Source organism: Hypanus sabinus, chromosome 23, assembly GCF_030144855.1.
Source record: "Hypanus sabinus isolate sHypSab1 chromosome 23, sHypSab1.hap1, whole genome shotgun sequence".
Classification (NCBI taxonomy): Eukaryota; Metazoa; Chordata; class Chondrichthyes; order Myliobatiformes; family Dasyatidae; genus Hypanus; species Hypanus sabinus.
In genome coordinates, this window is record NC_082728.1 from 20,540,816 (window position 1) to 20,564,141 (window position 23,326).

At 39.0% G+C, this 23,326-nt stretch overlaps 1 protein-coding gene across 2 annotated transcripts in view; it reads right to left on the reverse strand.

Annotated features, from left to right (window-relative positions):
* Window positions 1–9,550: 9,550 nt before the first annotated feature.
* Window positions 9,551–23,326, reverse strand: part of LOC132380018 (transcription factor MafG) — an 87,223-nt gene continuing 73,447 nt past the window's right edge. For both annotated transcript variants that reach the window (XM_059948477.1, XM_059948476.1), the window contains exon 3: window positions 9,551–16,155. In XM_059948477.1, coding sequence (XP_059804460.1) covers window positions 15,703–16,155 — 453 coding nt within the window. In that variant the 3' untranslated portion in view covers window positions 9,551–15,702. The remainder of the gene's footprint in view (window positions 16,156–23,326) is intronic.

Here is a 23,326-nt window from a genome sequence, read left to right on the forward strand (position 1 = left end):
ACTGCCTTTTACAGTTTAAGATTGTTCATAGAGTCCATATGTCTAAATCTAAACTATCTCGATTCTACCCTAGCGTTAGTCCGCTCTGTGATAAATGCAAGAGGGGTGTGGCCTCTCTCATCCATATGTACTGGTTCTGTCCTAGCTTGGAGAAATTCTGGAAAGATGTCTTCACTACGTTATCGTGTATTCTGAATCAGCACCTAGAACCAAACCCCTTAATTGCTCTGTTCGGTTTTTGGGACGAGACAGATTTATGTCTGGGTCCGACCAAATGCCGAATATTATCCTTTGCCTCTCTTCTGGCTAAACGCTTGATCCTCCTCAGATGGAGAGATGCTGCCCCTCCCACTCATGCTCAATGGCTTAACGACATCATGGCCTGTTTGGACCTCGAAAAAATTCATTATCCAGTTCTCAATTTGGATCTAAAGTTCCCTAAGGTCTGGGGACCTTTTATCGAGTACTTTCATAACCTTCCTCTTGACTAGGGTTTTTTTTTCTTTTTGGTCCCGTGCTTTCAGCTCCTTTTTTTTTCTGGTAGAAGACATTATTATCCTCTGTTGCTGAGTGTATTCACAGTCTGGGAGCTTGGCTGTCCTGACCTATACTCTCTATATTGTGTTGTGGTTGGTCTGGAGTTGTTGTTGTTTTTTCTTGTGTTGTGGGGCTTGGGGAGGACACTAAGCTTACTTGTCTTTAATTTAGGTGCTTTTTCTTTTGCTAAATTCTCTTCCTTTGTAATATATTGTTACTGTATGCTTAATTTTGCCCTGTTTTAATGTTCCTCATTGGGATTTGGGGTTTTTAATTTGTAAAATGTTTTGAAAAACTGATTTAAAAAAATTTTAAAAAAATCTACTCCTACAAACCTTGAGGCTATGTCCCCTAGTTCTAGTCTCTCCTGTCAGTGGAAACAACTTTCCTGCTTCTACCTTATCTACCCCTTTCGTAATTTTATATGTTTCTATAAATCACCTCTCATTCTTCTGAATTCCAGCAAATACAGTCCCAGGCAACTCAATCTCTCCTCATAGTCTAACCCCCTCATCTCTGGAATCAACCTGGTGAACCTCCTCTGCACTGCCTCCAAAGCCAGTATATCCTTCTGCAAGTAAGGAGACCAGAACTGCACACAGTACTCCAGGTGTGACCTCACCAGTACCCGGTACAGTTGCAGCATGACCTCGCTGCTCTTAAATTCAATCCTTCTAACAATGAAGGCCAACACTCCATTTGTTTTCTAGATAGCCTGTTGCACCTGCAAGCCACCCTTTTGTGATTCATGCACAAGCACTCCCAAGTCCCTCTGCACAGCAGCATGCTGTAATGTTTTACCATCTAAATAATAATCTGCTCTTCCATTTTTCCTTCCAAAGCAGATGACCTTGGATTTACCAACATTGTACTCCATCTGGCAGATCTTCGCCCAGTCACTTAACCTATCTATATCTCTCTGCAAACTCTCCGTATCTTCTGCACAGTTTGCTTTTCCACTCAATTTAGTATCATCAGCAAACTTAGATACAATTACACTCAGTCCCCTCTTCCAGATTGTTAATGTATATTGTGAACAGTTGCAGGCCCAGCAACAACCCCTGTGGCATATTGCTCACCGACTGTCAACCAGAGTAACACCCTTATATCCCAACTCTCTGCTATTAGTTAACCAATCCTCCACCCATGCTAATACATCACCCCCAATTCTATGCAACCCATCTTATGGATAAGTCTTTTATGTGGCACCTTATCGAACGCCTTTCTGGAAATCCAAGTAAATAACAACCATCTGTTCACCTCTATCCCCTGCACTCATTATATCCTCAAAGAACTCCAGTAAGTTTGTCAAACAGGACCTGACTTTGCTGAATTCATGCTGCCTCTGCCTGAAGGATCTATTTATTTCCAGATGCCTCGTTATTTCTTCTTTAATGACAGCTTCAAGCATTTTCACAACTACAGATCTTAACTAACTAGCCTATTGTTATCTGCTTTTTCCCTACATCCTTTTTTGAACAGTGGTGTGACATTCACCATCTTCCGATCTGCCCGGACCTGCCCAGAGTCCAGAGAATTTTGGTAAATTATCACCAAAAAGTTAAGTTAAAGTCTGTCCCGAGCCTTATAGGCTCATCAGGCTGGTGCTTATGCTGGTTTCCATGGCGTGAAGCGACTGAGAGTGCAAGACTACCCCCCCCCCCCACAAGATAGGACGCCAATCTATCACGAGGTTAACCCCTGGCATTTTGCCAGAACCCATTTTCAGCTGGGTGAACCGGAGCAATGTGTGGTTAAATGCCTTGCTCAAGGACACAACACGCTGCCTCAGCTGGGGCTTGAACTCATGACCTTCAGATCGCTAGTCCAATGCATTAACCACTTGGCCACACACCACACCAAATTATCACCAAAGCCTCTACAATAACTTTTGCCATTTCTTCCAGTACCCTGGGATGCATTCCATCAGGACCAGGGGACTTATCCATCTTCAGGCCCACAAGTCTGCTCAGCGCTACCCTTTTGGTGATAGATATTGTTTCAAGGTCCTCACCTCCCATCGCATCCATAACGTCTCTCTTTGGTATGTTGGACGTGTCCTTCACCATGAAGACCAACACATAATAGTCATTCAAAGCCTCTGTCATGTCCTCATTACCCAATATCAATTCCCCCTTCTCATCCCCTAAGGTACCTACATTCACTTTAGCCACCCTTTTACACTTTATATAATCATAAAAAACTTTTACTATCCAATTTTATACTTTGTGCTAGATTTTTTTTTTATTGCTCACTTAGTGGTTCTTTGTTGCTTTTTAAAATTGTACCAATCTTCCAGTTTCCCACTACAACTGGTGACTTTGTATGCATGAGCTTTTAATTTGACGCCTTTTATTTCCTTAGTTTTCCAAGGTTGGCTCTCCCCATCCTGACTATCTTTGCTTTTAACTGGAATATACTTTTGTTGAGCACCATGAACAATCCCTTTGCAGGTCTTCCACAGTTCTGCCACGTAGCCTGTGTTTCCAGTCTACAGTAGCCATTGCCCTCATCCCATTGCCGTCTCCATTGCTTAGGCATAATACACTGGTTTAGATTGAACTATTGCACCCTCCATTTATATGAGAAACTCAATCATACTGTGATCACTCTTTCCAAGAGGATCACTAACTACAAGATCACTAATTTTATCTTGTTTCATTGCACAGGACCATATCTAAGATGGCACGTTCCCTTGTAGGTTCAGTAATATGCTGTACAAAAAAGCCATCACGGATGCATTCTGTGAAGTGATCAAGACTGTCTCAACCAACTTGATTCACCCAATCTATGTGCGTTAAAGTTCCCCATGATGACTACGGTTCCATTCTTACATGCCTCAAATATGTCTGTTTATTGCCTGTGTCACTGTACTACTTGGTGGCCAATAGACAACTCCCACCAGTGATTTTTTTTCCCTTATCTTTCCTAATCTCTACCCAGATGGATTCAACATCCTGCTCCTTAGATCTTATATCATCTCTCACTATTACCCTGATCTCATCTTTAATTAAGAGCATTACCTTACCTTCCTGCCTAGCCTTCCATATTACTTGATATCCTTAGATATTTAATTCCCAGTCCTCTCCACCCTGCAACCACGTCTCTGCAATGGCCACTAAATCATACCCCTTTGCAGTGATTTGTGCCGCAAGTTCATTGACCTTGCCATTGGAATTAGAATCTCCTTGGAAATCATCATAAATGCATGCCCTCTGGTATTAAGACATCTCACCCCTGGGCTAATGATACCGTCTGCCTACTGTATCTATGACTCTCAATCTCCTCTCAGCCTTTGCTGCAGCAGAGAAAACATCCCAAGTTTGTCCAACCTCTTGTTTTAGAACATGCCCTCTAACTCAGGCAGTATCCTATTAAACCTCTCCCACACCCTCTCCAAAACCTCAACATCCTTCCTATAATGAGGCTGACCAAACTGTTTGCAGTACTCTAGAAGCAGTCGTGTTTTTTTTAAAACTACAACACAACTTCCTGACTTTTGAAGTCAATGCCTTGACTAATAAAGGCAAAAAGGCATATAGCATGTTCAACCACCCCACCAACCTGTGCAGCCACTTTCAGGGAACTATCAACTTGGACCCCAAGATCCCTCAGCTCGTTGCATAAGGATTTAACCAAAGGTTAAGTTTTAGAAGAATTTTCCAACAAAGTAAATTTAGTAAAAAAAAATCACAAAATTCTAATAAGTCCTAGCTACTAAATAAAATTCTAACAATTTTTAGTAGTATCCACCATCTTTAAACTGTGGTTTTGAATGTTAAAAAAAACTACAAAGCCAGTTGAAGCTTTTGAAACTCGTGGCTATAAATGTGGTTTCACTTCCCTGAAAGTGAGTCCACACCCTGCCCTGGAGGGGTTAAACCTGACTCAAGTTAAGCAAGGCTTAATTTGAGCCTGAAGATGTAGGCAAATGCTGAAAAAAAGAGAGAGAAAAAATATCAGCCTTTGTGAATCCACAAAGAGAAGTCAGGATGCAAGAGCAACTGACTGGAACCATGTCGTTAGTCGTCAGTGAGGGCTGTTAACAGGGCACCCAGTGTCATGTCAGTATTTTGCCACTGATAAACTCCTACCAAGATGCACTCCAGATATTTTACCTACATGAAATAGCATACTCATTTTGTTTCTGATTAATTTTATCTGAAACCTATTCCAAGATGCAATGGAGCATTTTAAACAAAGGGCATCTTGTTCTGTGAATACTGATGTTAACTGAACTGCCTGTCAGCATTGTAATTCACTAGTTAATCATTAGTCAATAAACCCTTCACTAACGAGAAACCCATTTAATGCTTGTGATGAAGTCAAATGTAATTGATTACATGTATAATCAAGGTTAGCTCCCCAACCTTAAAAAGGACGTGTGGAGTAAAAAGGACATCATGGAGTTCTCTGTTTATAAGAGTCAATTTAAGCTGACATTTTAGTCTGCACTTCCAATGTTTTATTAATTCTACCAGATCACGCAGTTCCCTTCTTAAATTGTTCTGGTGTTAACTCCCATGAGATCTATCCCACATCAGTGGCACCGTACACTCAGAGGCCACTTTGTTAGTTGCACCTGCACATTAATGCAAGTACCTAATCAGCCAATCATGTGGCAGCAATTCAATGCACAAAAGCATGCAGACATGGTCAAGAAGTTCAGTTGTTGTTCAGACCAAATATCAGAATGGGGAAGAAATGTGATCTAAGTGACCTTGACCTCTGGGTGATTGTTGGTGCCAGACAGGATAGTTTTAGCACTTGAGAAACTGCTGAATTCTCACCCTCAAGTGTCTGGAGTTTACAGACAATGGTGTGGGGAGAAGTAAAGCACCCAGTGAGCAGCAGTTCTGTGGGTGAAGATGCCTCATTAAATGGGAGGTCAGCGGAGAATGGTGAGACTGGTTCAAACTGAGGACAGTAACTCCAATAACCACATGTTACAACAGTGACCTGCAGAAGATTCTCTGAACGCTCAACACATCGAACCTCGAAGTGGATTGGCTACAGCAGCGGAAAACCACGAACATACACTCAGTGAGTATTATTCGGTGCTGGAGGTACCTAATAAAGTGGCCACTGAAAATACTTCAGACACAAAGACCGCTGTGCCTCTTATGTCACAAGGAAATAACTTAAATTTCAAGTTTAACATGTTGGCTTTGCCTATGGCCTCCAGATGGCCCTGCTGAGCAGAGAAGACACGGCTGTTCACTCAGTCCTCCAGCTAAAATGGCAAATCCAGCCCCGATAACACTTCATCAGCATGTGCTGAAGGGGATTCTGCCAGCCAAGAGGTTCTTCCTTCCTACAATATAAAATTGGTGTTGGGCAGAGAAACAAGGGGGAGAAAATGGCAGTGACGACAATCAGACCCCATTTCAAAAAAATAAATCTATGAATTTAATGAAAAATATACACTAGGAACATGTGCAAGATGTTAGCTAAAAATTGTATTTAGCAAAAATTACACTTCAAAAAAAATGGATAACTTAGAAATCAAGTAAAGGGCAGCCAAATCAGCAGATCTATTACTGGATCCAAATGTGTCAAAGTGCCATACTTGAAATTCTGTAGTTTTGGATGATAATGAAAAGGGGCATTTGACCCGCCACAACATTACTGAATGACTCTAAAGACTGAAAGGCACACTTCCAGAGGTTAGCATCTTCTGGACGATGTTGATTTTGGGGAGAATCCACTGTCAAATCAAATTTAATTTCCTTGGGATGTCTGGCATCTCATCATAAACACTGATGCTAAAGAAGTAATTCCACTTATTTCCTTACTTCAACTGCAAGATTGCAGTCTGGATTTCCAAGACCTCCATGTAACACCAACCCATTTCTTTTGGAAGTGATGGTGATTTTATTATCTTGTTTTACAGTCGCTTTGGACAACTGTTTGTGACTGGTGATCTCTTGCTAGGACCTTCTTAAGCTTCACCCTCCTCTATTGTTGGGGCTTTTAAGTATGTTGCGCCTTATAAACTGATCCCTTGAAGAACTCCCAATAATCCATTTTTTATTATTGCTCATTAATGGATTACCGATTTCACCATTGACAAAATGTCTCAACGTAGAAACCAGGCCTTCCCAAATTTTGATTCTAGTATCTCTTCATTTCCCCCTCATTAACAATATTATTTAACATGGAAATATGATTGATACCATTTTCAAGGGCTTTAGGTTGACAGTTACATGTGGTTCATTATCCTCTGGTAAATCCAATATGGGCATTGCATGAAAATCTAAAAGAAATCTGTTTATCCCAAATCATAAGAAAATTAACTGTTTCATTGAAACCTTTACACTATAGTTGAACCACAGTACACACACATTCCACCATTTCCTGTTTGCCACTGCAGTGCCCAAATACAACTCATACCAGTCTTAAATTCTTGTTTCTTAAATCTGTCTAGTCTTTAATTCTTGCTTTGAGGGAGGCCCTCAGAATTTTCCACTTTACTTCCGAGGTCAGAGGCCAATGAGTGATGAGACTCCTCTTTCCACTGTTTTTCACTTCATCATGGAAGCAATCTCATCAAAGTAACACCTCTCCTCCTTACTATTTTCCCCAATTTACTTCATCCCAGATTTGTCACAGTAATAGCTTCTATTGCCATCACTTCCAAGTTGAATGTATGCCTTCAAGTCATTAAAATGTTATTCTTTTACTTTGTACAACGTATATTTATTTGACACAAACACTTCAGTATTTCTTGCCACAATGTTGTATTGTTCCCACAACAAATTTCCAGCAGATCTGAAGCTAATCTTCAAAACTGAAGAGAGAGTGCATGCCAAAACCAAGGCCGACTAGCCCCTGTAGTTGAGCTGTAGAACGCAAGCCTGTTGACAAAGGGCAAGTACCAGTTGATCATCAGAACCTTCAGTAAAGCATACCTTGCGCTGAACATCTGGCAACACGACACCCGCTAGCAAACCACCCCTGCTGCACAACATTGCCCTCCAAATAATTGGTGGAACAGCCCCAGAAAATGCAGACCATTTTCCATACCTCAGGAGCTGCCTTTCAGTGATGACAAATATGGATGATAAAATTCACTCACCTTCAAAGCACCAGGGACTTTTAAGGAAAATCTTACTTAAATAAAAGATCCCTTCCCTCCAGTTGACTTCTGAGATCTTTAGTGACACACTGTTTGAGTAAGCATTGTTTGTTTAAATTCATTATGAGTTATATGTAAAAGTACGTGAATGGCATACGTCATCACACCACCACGTCGTATTTGCACACCTCTCTAAAGTAAAACTAAACATACATGAGTTATCCTGGGATCCTGTGTTTTCCTTTCATTTAGTCTTATGTTTTTGAGTTAAAAACGTAAGATATGAACTACCTAGAGCAGGAAACGCAAAGCTCTTGAAAGAAAATGTCACTGCTTTCACAAAAAGCTCCAAATTCCCTGGGAGAATAAATAAATTCATGTCAGTATCTTCTCCGAGAGCAACATTCCCAGTATTGAAGTCCTAGTATCAGTTGGCTCTATTGGACAGGCCACTTTCTTCATCTGTACAACACCGGCCCCCTGAATAATTTTGTCTCAGGGTTATATACATTTCTGAATAGCCATTCCTTTTTACTTGGGTTTCCAACACTCTTCAGTGTCAGTTGACTTGAAAATAAAAGCATTACTTACATTTTGCATTAACAGCTTACATGTATGTTGATTTTGATCGCCAAAGTTTGGGATTTTAGCTTCTACCGCAAAAAAAAAATCATCTGGTGGAACAGGTAACCAGCTGATCCTCAAAATTCAAGGAGAAAACTGCTTGACAGTGCATGACTACTGAAAAAAGGTTTAACACTCGATTTTGCTAACCGTGCTATGATTTTATAGCATCAATATAGTTTTATGGCAGAGAAAGTGTTCGCCATACCCCCTGGAGTTTGATGGCAAAACTGGATGGAGAGCCAAGGAGGAATCAGAATGGGAAATGTAAAGATTCAGAAAGCATTCAAAGAAATAGCACAAATTGTTGTCATGAATCCCATAACCACTGGTGTACCGACTGGATTGTCTAACGGAGAGAAGACTTCACAAAAAAAATGGATTATTTGGGGATAGGAAGGTGCACCTTTGGGCAAAACTATTTACTATCTAGACCAATAACTTGCATCAGGAAATTGAGTGAAAAATCAGTTTGGTGATTATTCAAAAGTGGTAAGGTAAGCATTAAAGTCAATCTAGAGGAAACCAAACATATAGACTATTTAAACGATTGGGCAAAATGAGCATGGAGTAAATATTCACCCATAGGAAGGGCATTTTCTTTAACGATAAATGATAGATACAATTAGTGAGTTGGGATGTAATCAAGACCATAAAAGACCAATGTGCAGGTTCAGCAAACACATGCTATGTTAGCAATTATCACAAGTGTACACAATGATTCCTCTAGTTATATGGGCCAGTGGCAGGGTCACATCCACAGTATAAATTGAGTCCCTGCAGCATGGCAAACTTCAAAATTCACAAGATAGGCTCTGCCATAAGGAGAGAAAGGGCTACATTTTCTGAGTTCAGAACAACTCTAACATTCTGAGGTACAGTTGACATGAAAGATGCTTTGAAGCAATTTGCCCTAACAAGAGTCTCCAGAGCCTATGATTTGGCCATTTTGTGTTGAAATAGAGAGATTTCTTTACTCGGGGGATCGCGCAATAATGGATGTTAAGTTGTGAAGTGACTTCAAGACTGAGATCCATAGATATTTTAGAGATGAGGTAATCAAAGGACACGACAAGGTGCCAGGAAAGCAAAGTTGATGTACAGTTCAACCATGATCTTATTAAAGCTAAATCGGCTTAAGGGAACTGTGGCCTTCTCTTGGTCCCAATGTTCTTCAGCTCACCAACTGGCTTCACTTGTTAATGCATTTAATAAGGACATTAAACTGCTCTGTGTTGACATCTTCACATATTTCTACTCCAGTAAAGTCTACATAGATGAAAGACAGAACTTCCATTAGACTAGATTGGATCACTTTAAAAGGTGTTTATTGGTCATATACAAAATAAAGTAAGCTGTATCTCAACAAACATACAGTATATACAGAAATAAATTAATGATGCATCCAATGGAAACTGATACAGTTAATTTTCATGGCAGTTATGAATACATACTTATCTACAGATCATAAAGTACAATAATTTAGGTAATAAATACTTATTAAATGGACTCTTTATACAAAGTACGACAACAGAGTGATTCATTACACCCTTTGGGCCAGAATTTGATACAGGCAGCAAAGTCATCAGAAGAGCTATAACCTAGTTTACCTGATACTGCACAATCTCCCGTCACTCCATGTGGTTGCATGTAAATCTCCTCACAACATTCAATCTTCAGTGTGACTACAATCCCTCTGGGAAGTAAAAACCACTCTTTCCCCCCCCCCCCCCCCTTTACATGGATCCTTTAACAAATTTGATCAGCTAGGTACTTTTGCTAACAACCCATTCTTTGATACTGATGTGCATGTTCTATAGCTAACACATTTACACTTCTGAAATTTGAGATATGTAGGCTCCAAAAGATTGAGATGGATCTTGTGGAGGGGCAGTAAATTTGAAGCAGCTTTAAAATCAATCCAGGAGCCAGCATTAAGTATGAACGTTTCAAAGATTCAGAGATGAGTAGAACGGGCAGCCACAAAGAAATTTGTCCAAAAAAAAACTATAATATTACAGCTAGACTAGCCCCACGTAAAAGCAAAATCTACAGCAGCATTTTCTTCTCAAATATGTCCAGAGAAAGGGCTTCATTTCAAATAATCAAAGGAGCAAAACTTCGAGGTTCCACATTCCTGATTCTTACAGTATCTCCTTATGTTTAACTTCCCAGTGACATGCAATCACCAAATATTGTGCCCACAATGGCTGGTAATGCATTCTAAAGTTTTCCAGCATCTGGTCAAAGGGCTGTAACAAATATAAAGCTGAATGCAGCACTCTGCCAATGAGTACAATAGCAAAACAAAATACCTGCCCAACCAAATCCAAAACGTGAGCACTTCTCTGCAAGGTGTTGGATATGCATCCCGGAGTGCCGATCATCAAATAAGGAAAATGAGGATATTTTACCTCTTGTCCAGTCGCATTGTTGCATTAACCAACAAGACATTTAGCAAGCAAAGAGGAGAACCGCTTGCAAAGTTGGGAAGCACACCCAAATAATTGAGTAATTGTGTGGAAATTATCAGGTAATCACCCAAAGATTCATAGCTTGATTTTTTTTGCTTTCATAATTTATGATCAAGTCTAATATCATCATAAGGTTACGCTTTTGCAAGAAATAAAACATTCCTCATTAGCATGTGCGAAATATAACATTTCACATGGGATCCAAACCAAAGGGTTTAAATGCAATAGTCATGTCTCTTCGTAATCTGTGCTAATATATTAACAAAACTGACCTTTAGCCTGTTTTATTCCAGTCTATAACTTTGAAAACTATAAAACACAGACACACATACACACACACACACACACACACACATACACTCACACTCCTGTAATACAAATTCTTTAGCCCTTATATCGATACATTATTTGTACAATGAGTAGTCACCTAGCTATCTGTAGGGCACTATTCCAGCACTGTTGTGCTAGAAACAAATTGCTGATTGCATATTTGAAGAGCCTCACTTTAACTACAATCACCAAGCCGTACGCACGTACGTCACACACCTCACGTACAAAAGCACTTGCTAAAACAAGCACTTACACTATTCACAGAATAAACGTCACAGACCAAGAGCATTAACAATGAAAAACAAATCACTTCAGCATCTGAATGGGAATCAGAACAAGGCTTCAGTTACATTTGTGTCCCTTCAGGGAAGTGTCAGGGAGAAGTGATTCTTTTACCTACCGGTGTCACACTGATTAGCTCGTTTACAAAATGTCTTTAAAAATATATTTCTTTTAAACAATGTAATACTCCACATCTATTAACTCCCATAGCGTTGGACGCATCATCATGAACGCCTGGTTCTCCTGATAATCAACAGTTTCTCTTTCAAAATGTCGAACTGATGCATTCTAAAAGCCCTTTGAGAAAGTAATCTTCAGCCCATACAGTAATTCTAGTGCAATTTCCTCTTTTCTGGTATAAGACCTCTGCTTCAAATATAGATAAATGTTGCTTTAGGATTATCGTTCATGTCCCTAAAAAAATATTCCCCAACTTGTAATTCCCTCTTGTGGGGAACTACATAATTCTTAGTTAATCCTTGCTGGTTAGGCACAGTCAAATATTACAATTTACGTCATAATTCTACTTCCCAAAATGGCCTTGAAATAGGTTTGCCCAATTGAAAATTAAACAGGTAGTCTACATATTTAGATAAAACTTCCATTTTAATCTCTGGAGGCGGTGGGGGGGGGGGGGGTGTAATGTTGGAAGCTTGGAAGATATACAAATGTACCATTTGTTTCAAATTCAACTTTCAAAACTGCTCTGTGATTGAATAGCATCCATTTTAAGAATGGTAGCTTCGCTTAAGTTTAAAAGGCTTCTAGAATCAGATAGTTTTGATCAATTTCAGAGTTAGTGTTAAAAGAAACTCAAACCAAATGCATTTATGCATTTGTTGTCACTTAACACCTGTCCGTATGATTCCACACTCAACGGCATGCTCAGGAGATGCGACTCAAATTTAAATTCTAGCAGTAAGTTGCTGTGTAGTCGGGTGATGAAGTAATTACAACACAGCTGATGCATTTTTCCAAAACATTTACACATGGCACTAAAAGCTGGCCGAAGGCAGGCATGATCTCAGCACCAGCCACTCAACATCTCAAATGGACATCCATAGAGCATGGGCTAAATGTGGATGCAATGTTTTAGAACTACTGTGTGGAGATTTGGAGCTATTTTAATCAACATTGTCATGAACTATAAAAATTTAAAAATAAGATGCATATGTATTATTGCATTCCAAAAATTCTCATTTCAACAAAATTAACAGATGTATTCAGTACAAGCTATATGATTTAATTGTGATACTAACCAAAAGCCGGCCGGTGGAATAGCGGTATCCGCACTGGACTTCAAGGTGAGTGGTCCTAGCTCCTTGCACGCTTTTCACCAGCGCTGGGTTGAGTGCCGAGCTAGCAACTTGGCTCCGTAAAAATCAGACAAATGCTAAAGAAACTTTAAGGTTGCCGCCCATTGCGCTCACGGTCAACTATTATGATCAGGGATTCAGTCCTTCAAAGATTAGTCAGAGTTGAGATGAGATGCTGAGAATACTTTGCACAGTCCTTCATGGCACAGGTACAAATTGTTTTTGACAATTAAAAAATAATTCTTTCATACTTAAACTATTGCGATAAGAACAGCGATTTTACAATTACAATATCACAAATAGATTGTGGTGTGTGAGAAACCGAAGTCATATGTAGTTTAGCCAAATAGATTTGTATTTCCAATCAAACATTAGGCTAGCCATTCAACAACAAACACTGAGCAACTCCAATAACAACTCAACAACTGAACAGCACCTTTGATTTCACAATCAACATAAAATTACATGAGACACTGAATACATTTTGCATTTCCAAATCTTTGTAATATACATTCTACTTCACTACAACCAAAGAAGAAATCCTTTAGTCTGTGTTGGTAGTAAGTATGCACAAATTAATGCAAAGTTCAGAAAATACAAAGGGAGTACCTTTTGCAGACCACTGCAGTGTACAAGCCAACAAAAAACAAACTCTCAAAGAATTCAAGATTAATCACAAATTAACCCTCACATTTTAAAGAAAACTGCAGAATGAATTCAGGTTTTAAATGTTTAACAATAGATGCTGTGCCAAGTTTGATATTTCTGGTAGGGTTAAAATGGGGCAAAGAATATTTCAGAAGCCAAGACTGCTGACTGAACCAGACTCGAGGTTCGCGTACGCCCTTAAAGTCGGTCGAATTCTTTTGTAAATTCACACGTGCAGCAGGTGAAGTGGAGGAAATACAGAAAGAAAACACACACAACACAAACCCCATTGTGCTCACACACAAATAAATACAGAACTAAACTGTAAAATAACACTAACCTGCATATTAACACATCACAGATACATCACCCCGAATTCACTTAACACGCTGCTTCACTAGAAAGCTATTGATTTCAATAAGCCACTCTAGAAACATCTGTAAAAGCTATTAAACAATTTTTTTTGAATTTTTTGTATATAAATATCGTATGATAATCTGTGTACTTATAAAAATTAAACTCGAATACCCTTACATGTTGACAAAGATACTTTGTATACATACACTAAAGAGGAACTTTTACTATCAAAGATTCTCTGAATATATTTTCATTCATATGGTTAATCAGTCCCTTCTACTCACACTTGCTCTTTAAAAGCAGTTTCAGCAAAAAGGTTCGACACAGCGGTCATTTTCAAGGGTTGAAAGGCCGAACAGCAACTGATTGTAGTCAGCAGAATAAACAATGAGTCACATTTCAGAGGACAAAACCCTCTTAAGTGCTAAAGAACAGGTAATAGTGTTTTCCTTTCTGGTGCTTGGACTACTGCTTTTCTATTACCACTTCAGCTAAAGTTTTTGGAGGCAACATAAAACACTTTGGTACTATGACAATGGGACTGGGTCAAGCAAATGAGGTCACTTCAAGTTAGTGGTAATCCGTTCATCCACTTGCTATGTATATGCATTCGTTAGACAACTAAACATCTCCTTGTTGAGATCAGCAATGCATTAAAATTACAAACTTCAGCTGACGTTCAATTTCTGCCTCCAAGGTGGTCATCAACTGTACATTGTGATTTAACAGCTTACAAATGTTAAGGTTAAAGTTACCAGAAGCTGTCTGTTTGAAATATCCAAAGCAAGAGCTCCTAATGAAACTGTACTTTCGAAATGATTGAGAAACTCATCGTACAGATGACCATTTCACCTTCTTGGATTGTGGCAGACAGATGCAAGGCTGCTGGAGCAGCTCAGTTACAAAAGGACATAACTCTGCCTTCTCCCACTTGAAGATTTTAAATACTGTGCATATTAAATTGTTTTTAAAAATATAAATTAAAATCCAAAATTTCTAATTTATGCTCTAAATTAGTCAAGATAAAAATGGTAACATATGAATAGAAAGGAATACTTAACCATATGAACAGGTCATTTGAACTACCTTACTCCATGGTGATACGGTACACCGTGTTCAGATGTGCATGAATATGAGAAGCTGTTGACTGGTCAATGCACAAAAATTAGCCACAAGGTTTCGATGTGAAATAACAACACCAATAAATATGCACCCCTCTGGATTAACAGACTGTCACAAACCTAATTGGTCGACTATTACTGATACTACACAACTTTGGGGTTTATTTAAACATTTAATGAGGTCACTTTTAAAATGCACCAATAAAAAAAGGGTTTCTGTTTTGCCAACTTTATTCAAATTAGTGATGAAAAGCATTAATGAATCTGTGGGGTTGATCTATATGATGGTATGGTGGCGTAGTGTTAAGCGTAACACTATTACAGCGCTAGCAACCCAGGTTCAATTCTGCTGGTGCTGCAAGGAGTTTGTACATTCACCCCCATGACCGCATAGGCTTCCTCCGACATTCCAAAGACACACAGGTTCGTAGGTTAATTGGTCACATGGCTGTAATTGGGTGATGCAGCCTTGTTAGGCTGGAAGGGCCTTTTGCTGTGGTACATTTCTATATAAATCAAGAAAAATAAACTTGTGTCAAGTGGCAAGACATTCGAAGTAAACGAAGCTCTCTCCACTTACTCACACAAAAAGGTAGAGCACTCATTTGGGTACCACAACACACTTCAATTATTTGTCCTCATGATGTTCAGTTAGAATTGGAGGCCTGTGCAGATATGTGTGCATAATAAAGACCTCAACTTTATGCTGCCAAGCCAAAGGTTTAGGTTGCTATGACGATCTGGGTTGGCTATTTTAACTAACACTTTGCTTGTACACTTGTCACCAACCTGTGTACTCTTGTAGAATAATACAATTCAAATGATTGTTTTGGTAGGTGGTGGAGAAAGCATTAAAACCTTGTGTTTAATTCCATGAATTAACCAGTTTTACTACAGACTAGTTTGGCTCTGGATAATGTCTAGAGCAGTATATACTAAGATCTTGCATCAGTTTTGGATTTGACTATTGTGATGACACTTGTGGTAGCCACTTTGCCTGGCATAATGGGGCCAATGGCAGAGGTGATGGGACCTCTAACTGGCATGACGGGTCCTCTGGCCACGGTCCTGGCGAAACTCTGCAAGGCCTCATACTTGGATCGCAGGGCGTCTAGCTCCAATTTCATGCTGGCATTCTCGGATGCCAGCTTCTCCACCTCTTGCTGAAGTTCGGCTTTCTGCTTCTCCAATTCCTCTTTCTGAGTCACCCGCTTGACCCGGCAGCTGGCTGCGTAGCCGCGGTTTTTGAGTGTTCTGCGACGTTGCTTCAGCCGGATGATCTCCTCTTTGGTTAGGCCCCTCAGATGTTGGTTCAGCTCTCGAACAGACATCGAGACAAGCTCCTGATCTGTGAGACTGGCTCCATTTTCACCTGGCTCCCGCTTCACCTGCAAGGGTGGGGGAGAAAAAAAAATTATGAGAAAAGTCTGCAGAAGACTGGCACAGAATAACCAAAATACAGAACCAACCCAAAAATAAAGCATCTAGAAATAATGACTCACCAGTTGGGACTTTTTGTCCCACAAGTTAACCACATTTAAACATTTAAATGGTTCAATACACCTTTACTTAATGAGTTAGCTGTTTTTAATCAATTAGCGCAGGTATTAAATCAATTAAGAACTAGCTTACAGTCCACCATAAAAATAGCAAACAATGGAAGCATTACTGCTGATTTCACAAGTTATTTATATTATAATGATTTTCAGATCAAGGTCATCTAACACCAGAAATTGTTTTCACTCTTAAAACCCATGGAATTCATCCATTGCTGATACACTAAAGACAGGTACTCAGGGACAGTAGCCACTCACATTAAAGTACTGATACACCTTTCAATTATGTCATCTTTCAAACCACAGGAGATGAAAAAGTGAAAATATTAAAAGCAAAATGAGTTTATGGAGGGGTGTTTTAACTGGGAAATAAATCGGCTTCTTCACTCAAAAAGAAAACAGAAGCAAGATAGGGGGTGGACCTTAAAGCCTGGTTATCTCAGGGGAAGCAAGATTGACAGGATCACTGATCACAATAGTGATTACTAATGTTTCATTCAAAACGCCATTTATATATCAAGACAGAGGAGGTTCCTAATATGTCCATTATGGAAACAATTTTTTTTTGTCACACTGGCTCTGAAAAGCAGACTAGCACTTAAAAATGTTGAATATTTGCCATGCATAGTCTGTGCCAGTGGTGTAGTGGCATCCACACCAGACTTCGGAGAGGTCCCAGGTTCGAATCCGGCTGGCTCGTTGCATAGTTCTACTCGTGTCGGGTTGAAAGTCAAGATAGCAACGTGGCCTTGTAAAACAGACAAATGCTAAACAAAAATGGCAAGGTTGCTGCCCGATCTCCACATTGGTGCAGGGCGGAACTTACTTACAATACTTAAGTTTGGAACAATTTGGGATTTAAATTTAAATGCAAAATTATTGTAGATACATGACATTAACTCTGAATATTTAATTCAGTCATGTACTATTTTATTAATTCAATGCCAAGTTTATTTTATCAAACTTGCAAACAACTGCTTATTTAAAAAACTGAGATTCTGCCGACACCGGAAATCCAGAGTAACACACAAAATGCTGGTGTAACTCAGCAGGTCAGGCAGGATCAAAGGAAAGGAATTGACAATCGATGTTTTGGGCCAACACCCTTCATCAGGACTCAGTTTTATTCATGTTCATAACACAATTGCAACACAGCTATTAGAATGTTTTAACACTTGATAATTACTTGTCAATGTAACTGTAGATTTCCTAGTGCACATTAAAGATTAGGCATCACAATCACAAAATGACTCAAACCATGGTTTTGACCAGCTCCAATAATCAAAATTTCTACTTAAAGAAGCAAAATGCTGCTTATGCATAGTAGAACTGTCTCTCTTTTTCGGGAAGCTGCAGTACTGACACAGGTAACACTAGTGAGTTCAAAACAATACAAGAGCTGCCTGCAAGATTTACTGGCCTTTGTATTAAGAACTATTTAAACTCCCTAACTAGCATAGCTATTTTTCAGTTTTTCAGAAGGAGAACATAAACGTTCGTGCACTGGGAAAATATGATTTTTCTTTTATAAGATTGAGTTCTTATTTTTATGATGAACTATTAACATTTTGGGTCTGAGAGTCTTCATTAAGTTCTTCCTCCACAGATGACGCCTGACCCACTGAATATTCTTAACTTTTTCTGTTTTTATTTAACATTAAACAGCAGCAGTTTTTTTGATCTAGATTTATTATTAAGCGATTAACAACAAAATGACACAAAACAATTACCACAGAAAGCAACAGGTGGAAAAATAACATGAACAACATGGTTAGCTTGTCTTATTTGAACCCAATGATGGAGGCAGGAGCTGTGACAACAGAAGTTAAAAAAACTTTCAAGAAAACACAGATGAGGCCCAGTCAGATGGCTCTGTAGATTGGCACAGGTGTCATAGATCAAATGACCTTTGAAATAAGGTTATTAAAAAGCAGGATGGTATTGAGTTTGCTGACTGCCAAGTTCTAATCTCAAATGATCTTAAGCCTTATCCAATATAAATAGCTATGAGTATCCTCACTAAAAGGGAGGTTATACTGTAGCCACCTACTCTTCAAAGGCCATCTATACTTTCCTGTTTATCCTTCACTGTGAGTTTAGCTGCCAATTCCCACTACTTGAGCAGTAGGTCCTCCATTCCCTACCAAAGAGGAGATACTTCCAGCTAACAAACTAGTTTAAACACAGTTCATCCATTTTTCATGATACATGTTGAAATCCAGACAAAATTCTTAACACATGTAAAACTCAGAGGCTTTCCATCTTATAAAAGATTTTCAAATTACAAATGACTTTTAAAAACTCAAAAGGATTTCCAGAACGACAGTATATTTCCTATATATACACCAAAGAATTGCAGACGAACAAGTCATCTGTCGCAGAAATTGAAGGCAGAAGAATGGATTATAGTCACCTCATCTACTGTGTTTCTGCAACTTGAGTGACATAAAACATGTGATTTTTTTTCCAGATACCTTTTCAGACAGTTTGCCTACAAGCTTCTGGTGACAAGAGTTCCCGAAGTTAATGCTGCAAATATGGATCCTTTGAGTACAGAAACCTAACTATTGATAGATCAACTATCTGATGTGCTAGGTAATTATATCAGTCTGGTCTGCAAACTTCCTTAAACTAAATAACTTAGCCAGTGTTGTCTTGTTTGATACAGGCCCAAATAACACAACCCCATTGTCTTACAATTCATCTCTTAAGCAATCGGCCTCGTGCTGTGGGCCATCGGTTTGTATTCTGTAGACAATGCTGTTTGTTTGCAAAGCTGTCCTTAACTTCAGACTGGTTATTGCTTGGTATTTACATTAGTAACTGAAGACTGGTGCCCATTTATGACAAGAAGCTGAACAAAGAATATTGGTTGGAAGTTTAACTTGCAAAAACAACTCTGATCTCTGGAAGTGTTAGCTGCTATGTCAGAAAGCTGAGCTTGGCCAATAAAAAAATCCCCCTGGACAATGAATATCCATCACAAAAGGCAAAGAAGAACAAGTTTAAATCTGCATCAAGGAACACTAGATAGCATTTTACCAGATTTGAGACAAACAGCAATAATTATGTGCTTATCAAGATGGATAATTTGATAAACAGGAAGGTAAATTTGAAAATAAAAAGCCATTAAAATTCAATGTATTACCAACACAACATGTCAAATTCAGAATTTGTATCAATAAACCAAAACAAAAATGTTTTCTTTTATTAACCATTTGTTCCTTTATGAGAAAACATCAGAGTGATGGAACAGGAATACATTTTTCAGAGGAAGATCCCAACAAAAAAATGGGGCAGCTCAATAATTAAGTTTGCTCTATTGTACAAAAATCTTTTGATACTGCCTCCAGATAGATATGGAATTGTCAGGCAAAAAGTTCATGAATGAGCCTGCACTGCCATTCAATAAGGTAATAGTTGATCTGATCTGGATGCCAGAACCATTCCCCTGCCCATTGCCCTTGACTCTCGACTCCCAGAGAGATTAAATAAAATAGTCCTTCTCAGCTTTACACAGGTTCAGTAATTCAGTCTTCACAATTCTCACTGGCAATATTGTAAAAGGCTCATCATCCTCTGATAAAAAGATGTTCTCATTTCCATCTCAGACAGGAAATCGATGCTCCCTTATTCTAGATTCCCATCAGAGGAAATTCTCTCAGCGTCTTCCTCATCAGATCTCACCTTCTCATTCTTGCAAAAGATTGCAAGCAATAAACATGAGCCCAATGTGCTAAACATTCTCTAATGAGTTGTATTGTTTCCCTCAAGAAGTAACAGTTAGCCTTCTTTGAAATTACTCCAATGTAAATATATTCCTTTAAATAATAAGGATAAAGTTGCATGTAGAAGTCCAAAAAATGGATTTGCCAAATTCCCTGGGCAGCAGGACGTGCCATAAACAAAATATTAAAAGCTTGCAACCCGAATGTGAACCAATTCCTTATCACTATCATTAATTCCTGGGGAAATAGTTCTTTCCTTATAAAATATTTATCTTCACTCTAGAGATATGCATAAAATATTAACTGCACAGAAAATGCTTTAAACCATATTTCATAACCTTTATGGAAAGATCCTGAAGGATCTTGCTGAGCAGAAAATTGTCACTCCAAGAGCAGTAAATGCTAACCAAATACTGCATAACACATTCTTGATGATAAACGGGGCTCCTGTTACCCCAGTTATTCTTTCCACAATATCGTTGTATTGGGGAGAACACAAGTAATATGATTTAACTGGCTTCCAAACTTTGCTTGATCATCTCACTTTGGAAAGGTTGGCTTTGAATAGTCCATTAATGCCCTAGGTTCTCCGAGTGGCAGAGAAAAATAAGCTTAAGTTTAGTCACTCATAACATTGCTTCGAAGAAAAGGAACGGGCATCCACAAAGTCCATGTAATTTTCCCATCTGTCAATGAACAGGCATTCTCTTCCAAAAGATCTCCATCACATTCAGCTCTTGTTGGGGTGGGGGGAAGAGAAATCAACTTCAAGGTGTTTATCACCCCTCACGTCATCTGCACTTGCAGCCTACTCCACATAACATTTTATGCAGTTTGCACACTACTTGAAATGCTCAAACCAGCCACGTCAACACTTTCATAAAATCCATCTTTGCAGATCTGACATAAAACAATAATGTTTTTTGTAGATCGTGATCAAATTCAGAGGCACCTGCCATTTATTCTCATCTCGAAACACATTTAACCCCTCTTCCACCCTATTTATATAAAAGATCTCTACCCTCCCCAGTATGTAATACACATTTTGGTACTGGACTTTTGAGCATTGTCTTTTTATTTTGGCCACTTTAATAACTGTCTGCACTGTTGATGCTGAAGATTTAATGTCAACCAAACATTCACCTTTTACCAGTTTTGTAATAAAAAGTTACAGGGTGCGATGAAGTCATTTTATAGAACACAGAACACCACAGTACAGGCCCTTCAGCCCACAATGTTGTGCTGGCCTTTTAACCTAATCTGAGATCAATTCAACCCGTCCCTCCTTCACAGTCCTCCATTTTTCTATCGTCCATGTACTTAAGAGTTACATTTTTCCTGTAAATGCCAGCAAATGAATGTTACAGTAGTATATGCTAACATACATATACATCGATTTTAACTAAGAGACACTAACAGCTTCCTAACTGCCTCTACTTTACCTGCCTCTACCACTACCCCTGGCAGGGCATTCAGAACAATAAATTCTGATGAATCCCAACAAAACACAACAAGCACTTAAAGTCAAGTGGCATAACAGAGTGCACAAAATGTATTAGGGGTACAAATCGACATACTTTCATTTACCATTACTCGACTGATTCTATGAGCTACAGACTCAATTTCAAAGACTTTATAACTTGTGTTCTCAGAATTATTTTTTTATTTGCACTGTTCATCTTCTTTTGCACATTGGTTGTTTGTCAGTCTTACTGTTTAGTTTTTTTTATAAAATTCTAACATATTTTTCCTGTACACCCCCAGCAAGTAAATGAATCTTAAAGTACTATATGGCAACATATACACACATTGATAAACAAGTTAGTTTGAACTGCCTCACTGTACCCAAAATCACCTACCCCAAGTAGTTAATATTTTTCACAAAAATTCGAAAGTTAATCATGCATAATATATAAAAAACACAAATTGCTGGCAGAACTCAGCAGGCCAGACTGCATCTATGGGAGGAGGTAATAACGACGTTTCGGGCTAAAACCCTTCATCAGGAGTGAAGTAACATGGGATGGTCGAGGGGGGATAAGAAGTAGGGGGAGGGATAAAGTAGAGAGCTGGGAAGTGATAGGCTGGAGGGAAATGGGCTGGGGGGAAGGTGGAGAATTATGGGAAATAAAAGAGAAAGAAAGGTAGGCTACTTCAGCCAAATTACTATGCAGTAATTTTGCCAATGACACAAAATTACTTTTATTTTAATATCCATTAATTTAACCTAGACTTCAAATGTCACAAGGTCCCACATACTCCTCTGACCTGCAAGGACGACATTCGCCTTGGTAACCACAGCCCATCCAAACCCTCTGGAGATAGCCATGTCATCCAACCCAATAGAAGTTTATCATTGCAGTTGAGTATTTGCCAATACCATACACCAAAAAAAAAACGCACAAAACCGCTTGGCAGCCAGAAATCTAAAAGTTAGGTATCTACAACAAATGTCTGTTTTGTCTAATCATCTATCACCCAGTGGAGATCGACATTCCAGACAAACCCCATTTCGATCATGCACATTAAAATAACCTGTAGTTGTCATTCACTGGGGGAAAAAAGACACTACATATTCTCGTGTAATACTTTTGCTAGTCAGCAAAAAGGAAAAGCAGGAACAACAAACGTGACTGTGGAATGATTTCCTTAATTTCCCAGAATAATAAACAAATAATTCATTTTGATGCTCAGTTTAGAGGATAACTTTAAGACTATAAATATTTTTGGCAACCGTTTTGTGGGTGGGTGAGGCTCATTCCATAGTGAGGTTTTATGGGTGATACAGAACTGAGGCAAGTATTAAATCTACAAAAGGAAAATTAATACTGTCCCCCCACCCCCCCATGTCACTGACTATGTGCAGCTTGCTACTTTCGTTAGTCTTCAGAGGGCTGGGCCAATTTTCGCTTACATTGTCCTCCAAACATCACCACAATGGTAAAGATTTGTATTTGTAGCTATCTACATGAATGATTATTGCAGAGAAATGGGAATGTTCCACTCCATTTCTTGGGGATATATGAAATAGCAGGTAATACATTACTTTCCCCTCACTAACTGTTGCTGTCCAAGACCTTTATCCCAACTGGTCCCTCGATATCCTCATTTCCCAATCAATTTCCCAAAGAAGCTGCAAACCCTGTGCAATCTCAAGTCATGCAGAAACAGGTTTGAGATGGCATCCTAAAATCTTGGATATTAAAGCCATTTACAGGCACAGGGCAGGAAGTATCTTTCACCCAACCAGGCTGACAGTCATATTCTGCACAACA